The sequence below is a fragment of the Etheostoma spectabile genome, chromosome 16, assembly GCF_008692095.1.
Source record: "Etheostoma spectabile isolate EspeVRDwgs_2016 chromosome 16, UIUC_Espe_1.0, whole genome shotgun sequence".
In the NCBI taxonomy this organism is placed as follows: Eukaryota; Metazoa; Chordata; class Actinopteri; order Perciformes; family Percidae; genus Etheostoma; species Etheostoma spectabile.
Window position 1 is genome coordinate 13375552 of NC_045748.1, and position 12822 is coordinate 13388373.

Below are 12822 nucleotides of genomic sequence, written 5' to 3' on the forward strand. Positions count from 1 at the left end.
AGCCCACAAATGAAAGAGAGACATCATGGCTTTCAAAAGAGCAAAGGGGCAATTGGTCAAGGCCACACCCCCAGCCTCCACCTTGCCCTCCCACTCTCCGCCTCATTAGCAACAGACTTAGACATGGCAAGTCTTAAGAAAAGCTCATTAAGGGACTGGCTCTAGTGGCTGTTATTCTGCACCAAGGCTAAATTTCAAGAAATAGACTTCAGATACAGTATTAGGAGACCACTAAGGTCTATATAAAAGCATCCAAAAGCACAAGGTCATAGGACCTTTAAAGGATTCTTTAGCTTGATGTGCACAAAGGTGGCTCATTGAAGTCCATTGTTGGCATATTCCCTGTTCTCCTTGTATATCCTCCCATTTCCCAGATTCTTAACTTTCATTCCTACTCCCCAACATAAGAGTACACATAATGTATTTAATTTTGTATGACTAAAAAAAGGCTGTTAAATTTAAGAGAGCTCCAGAAGTCTCTTATGTTGGTTAGGAATATGTTCTAGAGGACTGCAGTACAGAAGCAGAGGTGAGCACATACCTTCTGAGACATGTTTTGAGAGTGATTGTAAAAAACAAACTGGTCATGACGAATAACAACACATTTGCTAAAGCGATCCGCGTAGTAGCATATTATTTGCATCTGATTTGAACCTTTGATAGGATGTTACACTGCTTTTTCTTTCTTTTTTTGTTGCATTTGTCAGGGGTGCAAACAGTAAGAAGGAAGCTGCTACTAATTTGATTGCAATTACTTTCCATACATCTTGTGGTTCTGAAGTCTCATTATTCAGAATGTCTTTGCAACTCCAGTTTGGTTTATTTTGTTTCCATTTTAGCATGATTGCATCCCGTATTATGAAAAAAAAACTACATATACTGCAGTCATTTAAGCAGTTACACAAACAAAAGTTTGAGATCTTTTGAAATGAAATCCTTGTCTCTGATTGGAGAGTACATGTGATTAATCACTTGATCCCTGTGGAGCTACTCTGAAAGGTTACTCCTACGCTTCGCTCTAAGTAGAAAGTAAGATGCTCGATAAATTATTCTTGTTTTTTTAGTATAATTTTAATCCGAAGTTGGCTCTTAAGAGCATTTTTGATTTCCAGAGTTGCTTTATAAAGTCACATATCCAAGTTTGGAACAAGAGATGTCTTTTAAAACGGACTACCTTTTTAAACAAGTGTTTTGGTGGACCTGAGAATTTTGAGAGAATCCCTTGGCTGTTTAGGCAAATAGGGACGATGTTGTTAGTTGTCATATTCTTGAGCCAAACAAATTTCGAGTTTGCCATGTTGGGCCTATTCTTTGACAAGCTGGAGCCTTCTAGCTGGCCTAGCCACCTAATGGCGTTGATCCATTCCATGGTAACTACTCAACTCGGCTCAACCGCAGTGTCCCCTCCTCCTTTTTCCATTGCAGATAAGCACCACCTCATGCGTGAGGCGAGCGTGGCTGGACGTCATAGCAGGAAACTGCTGTGACCTAACGCAAGACACACACAGAAAACTGAGGGTGTAGACTAGACAAATTTAGTTTCAAAAGAAGCTGGAGGCAGCAAAAAAAACACCACTGGATAAACTATTTAAACACGGCGGGTTTGTTTTGGACTCTCCTGTCTGTCGCTAGCAATGATGATGCAGTCAATAGTGACGATTCTCTTCGACCAATCAGTAGTTTGCAGGTTTTCACGTCACCTTATGGTATCACCTAAGCTCGCTTGGAACCTCGACCGAGGTGGTACTAAAAAAAGTATCTGTTAGCAGGTACCAGGGACTTTCTTCAGGCCAATTAGCAAACTGAGGCAAAACTAGCTAGCATCACATACCATTCATTAATATTTTTAGATGTAAAGTGCTTGAAAGAAAGGAGGATGGACTATTAACTTCAAATGATGAGCAGCTTTGCTTAGTTTAGTGAATTTTTATGCCTCTTAGGAAAATGATTTTTACTAGCTATTACTTCTTGCTTTAGATCAGAGATCTTCATCAGGGTGCCCCTTATTGTTTATTTCGTTTTTGAAAAGTCATTGAAACATGATGATATATGAATATGTAAAGAATGTGTTATATGTTGTAGGGCACCATAAAAAAAGGTATGTGTATAGACTTTAGACCAACCTTGGTGAAGTTATTCAAAGGTGGTTTAATTGCTGTACGACACTACTGAAGGCCCAGGTGTAAAGTACATGGCCCGCCACTGGTCTGCACTTTATTTTTAATGTGATACCTTGACATTTAGATTGTAAATTGTGTTTTTAATATGTATTGTCTCTCATGATTTATGTTTTTATTCAATGGCATTGATTTAACTGTGATTAAGGTCTGTTTCCAGGAGACAATACATGAAACATTTAGATGCTATGAATAATTTCTTCTCATTAGTATTGTAAGACATGAAATAAAGCAGAATACATATTAATTATGGTGAAGTCTGGATTTAAGAAGTAAAGTTTGTGCCAGTACAAGCTCCTAGTCTGGAATAGTACAGACGAAAGCTGTGTTCTAGTACTTACCAGTATGAGTTGATGATTTTGCAGAAGGCCAGCTCACAGCACATCTTCAGGTTGCTCTGGTGTTCCTGCAGGTCACCTGAGGAACACTTGGATGGATCCACCTCACAGTTCTCATCTGACTCATACAAAGCCTTGATAAACTCACCTGAAAAAGACAAACCGAACAATAAGTCAAAAATTGTAGAAAACATTTCAGTACATCCATTTCCTAATATATCTGTAACACAAATACAGCAGGGAAAAAATAGTACTTTTTTGTTTTGAACTGGTGATCTGAAGTCCTGCGGAGCTGAGCTAGGACAGAGGAAAAATAGGATGTCAAAGCTACGGGGAGTTTGATATTGTCCTTGAGATTCTAGCAGGCCGAACCATGAACTAAAAAAAAAGACTTTTCAAAACATCATTCTCTATTTAGACCTGTGACAACACAAACAGGGTTACACTCACAAAAATATTGGCAAAGACAATAGCGTCCTTTTTTGTTCCCTGCATTGGGATGAAAGACAGACCAACGGCTATGATCTCAATGAGTCAACAGCCCGTAAATGTAGCCCACGGCTGCCCTTGTGTTGCCCCAGTCGCAGTTTCAGTGACTTCAACAGTCTAGCCACACAAATAAAGAAAAAGAAAATCCACCAATACAGTGATGCATAATTTACCAGCCCTCCGTATTTCACTGAATCAACCATGAGAGAGACATATGAGAAAAAGACAGCACCTCTAGTTCCAAAGACACACACAGAATGACATAGACACACACGTATTCCTAAAAATGAGCAGCACACAGAGAAAGATGTGACGAGTGCCAGGAAGGATGTGTGCCGTTTGTAGATTAAACTGTTGCTGTGCACATTTCTGAATCAAGGGGGAAGAAAATCACACAGTGCATACAGAGAGACGGACAAACACACTTGATCATTTGGGGAGGGGGATGTCAAACAGTCATAACATAATCATTTTCTATAAAGCTGATCCTGTAAGTGGTTTAGAATTGTGTCTGAATTGCGTTGACCACGATGAGCGTCCAAAACAAAAATTGAGATGACGGAAGAGTTGATTTAGTTGTATTGCTGTCAAAATGATTCTTCTGAGGAGAGGACGAATGCATTTAATCTATCTAATGTCACTGGTGTTTTGCTAAATTGTACTGTAGCCACTATATTTAGTGTATGGATGCTGCAGTTCAACTAACTCATTTAACAACTAAACATTTTGACTGAATTAAATAGATTTAAGAGGTGAATGTGAATACAAGAAAGAGCAGAAAGAAGAAGAGGAACATGCAGCCGAAGAAATGAACAAATGGATGCAAACAGAAATACTATTCTAACTATTTCAGCTTTTTCTTAAAATTGACAGCCTCTTCCTTTGCTCCCTCCCACATCACTGCTTCACTCACCGAGGGCGTCCTGCAGGTACTTCTGTCCCACCAGTTTGAGGTACTCCTCTATGGCCTTTGTCGCTAGGGTGTTCTCTCTAAAGATGAGGTGCTCGTTCTCCCCGCAGCGATCTACCTCTGACATCATCAAGTCTGTGAGGAAGTCCTTCAGGAAAGAACAAAAAACAAGACATGCACAGGGTTAATAACTGCAAGTCATACATACGTGATTATCCATACTTAAGGAATTAATTAAGAATGTCTGTCCATTTATTGTGAATCTTGCATTGGAAGTTAGTTAAAAGTGATGGTAAAATAGGCGTTCATTTGAATGACTATAAAATTAAAAACATGTATCCACAGGAGAAGGTTAGTGCTAGCAGATAAATCGAGTACAAAATTAGTTAGTTATAATGTAAAAAACAGATTCAAAGTATCATCTGACTCAGCTTCATCCACTTCAACTGTTTATCTTGTGATATCCTACATTACTAACATGTTTTCACATTTCAGACACTTTTGGTTTTAATGAGCCTTTCACTTTAGTTTGCTGGTTCTGATGTGCCAGTTTGTAAAGACATTCAACTTGTCTGAGCCTGGTTCTTCAGGTCATACATGTCTCAAAGTGGGCTGTTATAGAAGGATTGCAATTGTACATCATTAAACAACAACTGCCATTTCCAAATAACAGTGGATCTAAAGCTGTGGTTTTTGGGCCAGCGCTCCCCTATCTATAACCCAGGTCCCTTACCGCCCCATTCATTCATTGAAGATGGTACTTTGACGTCCCATTCCAATGAAGGCAGCACCAAACTGACAGAAACACAGAAGAGAAGAAGAGTTGCGATACACCGTCTCGTACGGTCGCAGTGGCATAAACTGGCAGGTTTTAATGTTACAGACCACTTTTGCAAGTAGTTTAAAGAGTAAACGCGTATTGTTGTGAATTGTTGGTGTAAACTCGCCTTAAAACAATCACCCCCTAAGGGCCCCTCGAAACCCCCCTTTCCAAAATATTGCTTCCAGCGCCCCCTGTCATCCTCTGAACGCCCCCATTGAGACACACTGATCTAATGATTACTCATGAGCACGACTTAGCCCCAACCAACAACAACATACAGAAGATTCCTTACAAATCATTGTTATTTTTTCGCGGCCATTTGGGGAAACTGCAGAGTCTTGTGATTATTCTCTGTGTGTCTGTTATTAGAAGCGACTCCTTTCACATACATGTAGTGATTATATCCATTAATGTAAAAATATTGGTTAGAGCAGCTTTAATAGTAACATTAACTACAAAGTCTTTCTTTTCTGTTACCTTGATGACACAGTGAGCAAAATGGAATAAATTGTCTCTCAATTAACTATGTTGCCATGTTGTGACAGGTTTTCAAATCATGTATTTATGACGAGTGAATGTGAACAAAGTGTACTTCTGCAATTATAATAAACAGAAGGAAACAAAATGGCTCTATTCACATTATCTTTTGAAGTTGACATATGCCAGAGCTGAAACTCAGTCTGCGGGAAAGAAAACATATTTAGCACTGAATAGACAAAAAATAGTGACAGGACTCACATTTTCACATAATAGCAGCAAGCTTTTTCTTCACATTTAATTCAAATGTTCAAAGGGTGATTTTGACACCAGCATTGTCTCTGTTTCCCACCAATAAAATGGAAAAAAGCAAATCATAAAGGCAACTGACAATATGTGCATGCCCATTATAGCCAAGTTTCTATCAAAGGTTTGACCACTGTAGAATTGGTTTTTTTTATAATATATTTTTTTATTTTAACTATTATTTATTTGGATAACCTTCTTGTTTGGGAATCATCTCTATAAGGGCTATATGGCATCAGGTGAACAAAAATAACAGGTGGAGACAGAAATTAAAAGCTCCAAAAATCTGAAAGGGAGATATGGAAATGGAGCCATCTGGGGATGAATCATCCCTTGTTTGGATCTCTTCAACACATTTCTGGGTGTACTCTCATGTAAGTCCCCTGGCAGCTTGTTAAACTAGGGGAACCAGTGTGGAAGCGATGGAGAAAAGAGGAAAGTGACAGATGTACAGAGAGGAATAGAGAAGGGGAGGAAGAAGATACAGAGAAGTGGTCTTTAAAGAACAGGGAAGGAGGCGGAAAGAAAGACAGAGCCTCTCAGACGGTTTCTATAGCTGGTGCAGAAGCCTGTTATCCTGCTAATCAAAAATACACCGCAGGGAGCCAATCATCCACTGATGTGCAGCGAAAGGGGCCTTTTTAGTTAACGCATTTGCACATTCCACACATGCACCACCCCTTGACACAAATATACACACACAAACCTACGTGGAAGAAAATCTAAACTCAATATCAATAAACATTTGAATTAAACCCAGATTGTAGCATAAGAGGTGTGTATGGGCCGAGCTGGTGCTCGCGAATATGAATATGTCTTCTTTTTCTAGTCCGTAGAAATAGCAAAGTCGGTAGCCTTTACTCATTAGTGCCACCTTTGTTCAGGAGAAGACTGCAACTAGTGTCCCAACCACCATGCGCAAGTATAAACAGGTAAAGCGCACCCATGACGTCACATTGGGGCGTGCCAGCTCGGCTGCGGCGACTGTAAAAAGGCCCTAAGTCTATATGTGTGTGAGTTTGTACCGGGTGTGCTATAACCTAGTGCCTGTAAAAACAAGTATGTTTTGTTTTCTTGTAACCTTCTTGTAAAAGTTTTTGTCATGGATCCACAGGAAAAACAAAACTTTTAATGTCTACAAAGCAATCTCAGTGATTAAAATCATGTCTCCATTCATAGTGTAAATTCAGGTCTAAATTTTGGTGAGTCAGTATCGGGACAACACCTACACCATAACTATTGAGGGGCACTCAAAAAAAAGTGGAGATAAATAAATAAAAAAACTCACGTGACATCTCAGCTATAGTTTGTCAAAAGCCACGTGGCAAGCTCTGAAATCAGCTGGAAGAAGTTTCTATGGTCTGATGAGACCAAAAATGAGCGTTTTGGCCATTAGACTAAACACCACGTTACACTGCATGTCATCAGAAACACAGCGTCCCCACCGTGATGCCCAGCGGGGGTGGCTGCATCATGCTGTTAGGGCTGCTTCTCGGCAGCGAACCCCAGAAGACTTCAGAGTAGAAGGTGAAATTAATTCAGGAGTATACAGAGAAATCATGCGGAAAAAAACTAATGTAGTCTGCAAGAAACCTGTGACTTGGGAGAAGATTTATTTTAAGCTAAACTGGCTGAAAAACAATGTTTGTCCTGGAGTGGCTCAAGGATGCAAGTGCTTCTCAATGGTGGAGCTACTCAATACTAACTTGAAGTGGGTTAAACTCAAGTATGTTATTTCTAATTCCTTTTAAGAGATCCGTTTCACAGTTACATTAAAGGGTATTTGTCTGTTAATCAGCGTCAAAGAAAAAACTTTATTGCACTCTAAATCCTAATGATAATCCTAATGATAATTTCTAATCCAGTCATTTATGCGGACAGCATTACAATTTATGTAACATTTTATTGGAAGAAAATGTCATCCCAATTATGATCTTTCCTCTAACCTCTACCCCTTTGTGGCTCTCTTTCCCCCAGTTCTCCTCCTTCCTCTCTGCTCTGCACTCATGTGGCCACTGAGGCGTGGCAAATCCAGGCCTGATTAGAGAGGACGGTCAGTTTAAATAGAGGAGGAGAGAGACAGAAACTAAGAGACGTCAAAAAATAGACGGACTCATTCTTGCTAGCAGCCTTAAACAAAAAATTAAATCCAACCACTGCTGACAATCTCTTACAGTCACACGCTAACACGATTTGTTGAGCCTACCAACTTATAGGTGGAGGATAACGTTCATGTGTGTCTGTGCGCACAGTGACTTTCAGTTTTAGTATCTTTTATGTAAACTTGATGTAACTTAATTTTAACACAAATACAGGCATATCCATGGAAATTAGAGGGACTATAATGGTGGATTTGCACACTATCTCCTCTCTGTCTGAAGTACAAACAGTATACATTATATTTCGACCATTTTTCAGTGTATACCATATGTTCTTAAGATTGATTTCCTAGCTGCCAGGTGGCAAATAGTTAACTGCTACTCGTTTAAGTATGTTACTAAAATAGACCTGCGGCAACCAGACTATTTACTTGATTTTTTCTCCCAAAGTTATGTTATTACAGCATGGTAATACAGTTTCTAGTGGGACCATTGTAACAACTCTTGTGCTCACAGACACAACAACATGTCTAGTTTGAGCATTGGCTGCATTGCCACGCTTTTCTTGTAGGGAATTGTAACCAGGAAGACGTGAATTTGTTTTCTGTGTTAACAAGAAGAGAGACAAGAAGAGACTCTACAGCCACGCTAGCCATATAGTTGCTTTGAGTTTAATGCTAATTTTTGAGCATGTTAACATACTCACAATAACAATGCTAGTATGTGAGCATGAGAGTGTTAGAATGCTAGCATGCCATAACCGTCAAAACTAAAACCAAAACTTTGTTAACTATAATGGATTCCCTCTTTCAAATAACTTTCAAGTCTCTTCAAGTGGTATTCATACCATACCAATGACTATCTTTCAGGTAGTCAGTGGTATGTCATTGGTAAACTCTCTAGTATGCTTGGGAAAATGTTCGGCAGTAAAGCTAAGTATATATATATATATATATATATATACAGTATATGTTGTAATATGTTAAATCAGAACCCTCGGCAGTATAATTATGTCCAAAGACATAAGACACAAAAGAAACTCAAAAGAAAAGAGCTCCTTCTTTTTCCCTTCTGTCATCCCTCAGCCTTTTCTGTGACGCCCTCAATCCTGCCACCCCCAACCCCCCACCCCCCTCCCCCACTCTGCTTCAGTGCTAATAAGGAGAAGTGGAAAGCTCTCTGTATCGCTGCCACATCTCATAAGACAAACCATGCCTCAAAATATCCAACACAGTGCACAGAGAAGGAGGTTGATATGAATATAGGGTCGGAGTGGAGGGTAGGTGGTGCAGCACGGATGATCAGATCTAATAAATAGTAGGGAACCGAGTCCTGTTGGGAAAAATGAGAAGCTCCCTGTAGATGGGGTTACTTGCTAGTAAAACCTCATAAAGTATTGTCCATTGCCCTGCTGTACACACAACAATCTAATCACCACCAGGCACAGCCCTGTGTGTGCACTGCTTACATCTCTATTCGGCATTATTCCACTGCAGCTGAAGGTTTTGAAGTTGAAATGTAAATACACAGACTTCTACTGAAGAGACAACACAATCTTCAAGATCATGGTCAGGACTCACCTAACTACAGACAAGGGATGTTTTAAAAAGCATACTTTGCAATTACTGCACTTCACAAAGGAAGGGCACTGGGTTTAGGCTTTGTACACACTCAAATGTTTTGTGTGTGTTTCTATGGTAATATAAATCACAAAGTAAATACTTGAACACTGAGAGCAATAAAATACCTTAAAAGGATAATATTGGAGCAGGACAGAGCAGTTTGTTGGAAAGCAAAGGCCTACATGTTGTAACATATGTTGTTGTTGTGTTCTACCATGTATAATGCACCTCATGTTACGCTGAATGTAAATGGCTAAATGATGATGATCTTACGTGCTGTTAAAATATATATATACACTGTATATAAATATATATAAATATATATATATTCTCTCTCTCTCTCTCTATATATATATACACTGTATATAAATATATATATATATATATATATATATATATATATATATATATATACTCTCTCTCTCTCTCTCTCTCTCTCTCTCTATGTATATATATATATATATATATATATATATATATTTTTTTTTAAGTATTCATACCAGCCCTTACTTTACTTTCAGGGTAACCTGCTTTTTAACTAGTATCCTAATGAAAGAAAATGCTTTTTTTGTATATTATATTCCAGCGATGTCCAACAGAGCATGAATACGATCTTCTTTTTGGCATAATGCTTATACTTTGTTCATAGATTGTTTTTATCTTGTGAATGCATAAAAAAATAACCTCATTAATGGAGAAGTCATGGATTGCGGAACTAATGGGATTCATTAGAAAACAAACAACATTGAAATTACCTGTTGATGCTTTGTTTGAGTGTTGTTATTAAGGTGTGTACATATATCACAAGGCAGCAAATACACATTTTGAGATCAATTTAAAATGAGCTTAACAATTGGAGTATTGTAACAGGTAGGAAAACAAGAATTGAATGCAAGGGGGAAAATAGAAACCCAGTAACATTAACAATTTGACTGATCGATAAGCCCTGTTTTTTTCAGCCTGGGGCAAGGGCTGAGGAAAGACTCAAGGGGAGAAAACAAGAACCACTCCAGCCTCTCCATCCTTGGCTCTCCTCATCTTTCCATCTCTTTCTGCCTACCCTGGTTTCCCTCCCTGGAGACTGGTGGCTAGTATTACAGAGTTATAGCCTGCAGCTCTTCCTGTGAGGGTCACATTGGGTTGACTGAGAGGACTGGAGGCCGAATGGAAATGGAAATGGAAAGCGGGTCCTCCCATAGGCACAGAGGCTTGTCATTCAACACAAAAACAGGAAAGGCAGCAGCTGTCCTGATTCAGTTACTAGTGCAAACGATCATTATGATGATAGTTTGGACTGAAGGGGGTCTTACAACAAGTGTCATCAGCTTACAAACATCATGTTTGATGAATTACTGTGTATATTGCCAATGCGGCTTTCTGTATGACCGTCTGTCTACCTGTATTTCAAAGTGTTAAGTGCGGTGAAGCATTGTAATGCACACTCATATAGTCACATATTGCATTTTAAAATCATATTTAAATAAAAATCTGCCTGACGGTAATAGATGTTCTTAGGCATTTAAAACTATATGAAGGCAAGAGAAGTGAGAAGAGAGACGGGAAGGGAGAGAGACAAAGAGTGTATGTCATCTCAGCGCCAACAGAGATGTCAAGATCGATGTGTTGAGCTGATTGTTTCTCTTTGCAGTCTGCCGCTGTTTGGCTCGACAGCCATAAACTGGGTTAATGCAATGCATTTTCTCCATCTTTACCTTCTCTTCTCCTTCTCGGCGCCTTCCCCTTTCTCTGTTTCAACTCTCCTCCATCACTCCATGCTGTCAGGGGATGGTCAATAAAAATCCTGCTGGAATTACTAACCAGTCTGAAGATATGATGCATAGCCTTTGTTCTACAGGCGAGATTCTACAGGCGAGACTATAAGGAGAGCGAGTACATTGATGTGCTTTGTATTTACTTCCTGATCTGATTAGAGCCTTTACAGTTGATATATACGTATTCATAACTACTTAACTTCTACTGTTTTAATTGTGCCCTATTTCTCTCAGGAAAATACACTTCAAACATCTAACTAACCCATCTTAGTTCATCATAAGAGGGTTCACCTCCTTTGTGGTTAATGATAGGATTTTCGGCTATTAAAGTGTCTGGTGTCACAGACAAAGCAATTCCATATATGGAAGAAAACAAAAGAGAAACGAAGCATATGTTAGAGAAGCAACTACGTAAAACTATAACAGGTTATTGTCAATATAAAAAACTCCCCTATTAATGTGGAGGGTATTGACAAGTGACTAGGATGTTATGAAAGCTCACTGGCCCTCTCAGGGAACAACTGATCATTTCAAAGCTACGTAAAAAATAAAAACCAAGCGGAATACAAATTCCAGAGCCCTTCATGACATGTTAGTAAATCATTTTTCACATGATAGTATGTACCTACGACAAAGTGCGCCTCTGCGCCCCAGCTGTGCCGATGTGCATTACTGCCTGCTGACAACAGCGCTGAATGCAGTAACAAGATGCTTGTGCTGAACGTAAATGGAGCTGTGCTGCAAGCTGACGACAATTTACCACAAAGAGGAGTGAATCACATATTTTGCCCTTATAAGCAGGGCTGTTAGTTTACCTTGAGGAGCAGTAACATGAAAAAGCAATGGCATAATAACCAGAACACCACTCTCCTCTGGCCGGTTATCACAAGGATTAATCCTCTTTATCGTCACTTCCAACAGTCGACGTGGCTGAGAGGAGTGCCAACAAAATTAGAAGATAATCTTCCTGAAGGGCCGAGGCGCTGAGAAGACTAGATCAATAACGCAGAGGATTCATGCCAGGAGCGGATATTTTTGGATGAAAGGAAGGTGAACTTCTCCAGGCAATTACAACAAAGCAAAGTGTTTTGTTGCTGTTGTGACCTTACAGCGCAGGAAATCAGCAGAAATGTTATGATTGGATGTCTCGTTTTGATTTCGGCTGAATTTACGGCCTCAAAATCAAATAAAATCAGTTGACATAGAAAATAGACTATTTATGGGTCCAAGCCTGAGGTGGCTAGGCAATGTGGTTCCTATATTCCTATTCCTATTCTTTTTAGGGGTCCAAGCCCAAGGGGACTAAGATCCCACTTAGGCAAGGCAACGCGGATCCCAGTACCAGCGGTGCTGGGAACCCTATTGTTTTTGTAATAATTATCCTAGAGATAGAAGTGTCGCTTACAGCCTAAACCGTGCATGGTGGGGCGGTGCTATTTTTAGGACTGATTGATTGAAGCGGGCGCGGTCTATTGCGCCCCCCTAAAAATACATTGGTGCCATTACAACGCATATATAAAAGGAACGTGAATAGTGCAACAGTGCGTAAATTCTGCTGCCCCATGAGGAATGACGACAAAACTACCGGCGTGTCCACATGATACAGGATTTCAGGGACTGCACACTGCCTCCACGGCCCCTTGTCACAGTTGCTAGTAGCCAAAGAGGACACAGAAGATTAAAAAACATGATGGACTCTTCCGATAAGGTAATTATCTGCACTTGAGTTCTGAGAGGGAAATTCACCAGACAACATAATCTTCTGGACATAATCATACTGAGGAATACAGAGAGAGTTGTGTGGAGCTA

At 39.6% G+C, this 12822-nt stretch overlaps 1 protein-coding gene and 1 long non-coding RNA gene across 14 annotated transcripts in view; one reads left to right on the plus strand and one right to left on the minus strand.

Moving 5' to 3' along the window:
* LOC116704521 (disabled homolog 2-interacting protein) overlaps positions 1 to 12822 on the minus strand; it is a 154575-nt gene that overhangs the window by 18817 nt on the left and 122936 nt on the right. For all 13 annotated transcript variants that reach the window (XM_032540076.1, XM_032540075.1, XM_032540074.1 and 10 more), the window contains 2 exons: positions 3918 to 4062; positions 2519 to 2663 (listed from right to left, as the gene is read on the minus strand). In XM_032540076.1, coding sequence (XP_032395967.1) covers positions 2519 to 2663; positions 3918 to 4062 — 290 coding nt within the window. The remainder of the gene's footprint in view (positions 1 to 2518; positions 2664 to 3917; positions 4063 to 12822) is intronic.
* Positions 441 to 12822, plus strand: part of LOC116704528 (uncharacterized) — a 17536-nt gene continuing 5154 nt past the window's right edge. Inside the window, exons 1-2 of the long non-coding RNA XR_004335705.1 lie at positions 441 to 451; positions 6515 to 6521. This is a non-coding gene — a long non-coding RNA (uncharacterized LOC116704528). The remainder of the gene's footprint in view (positions 452 to 6514; positions 6522 to 12822) is intronic.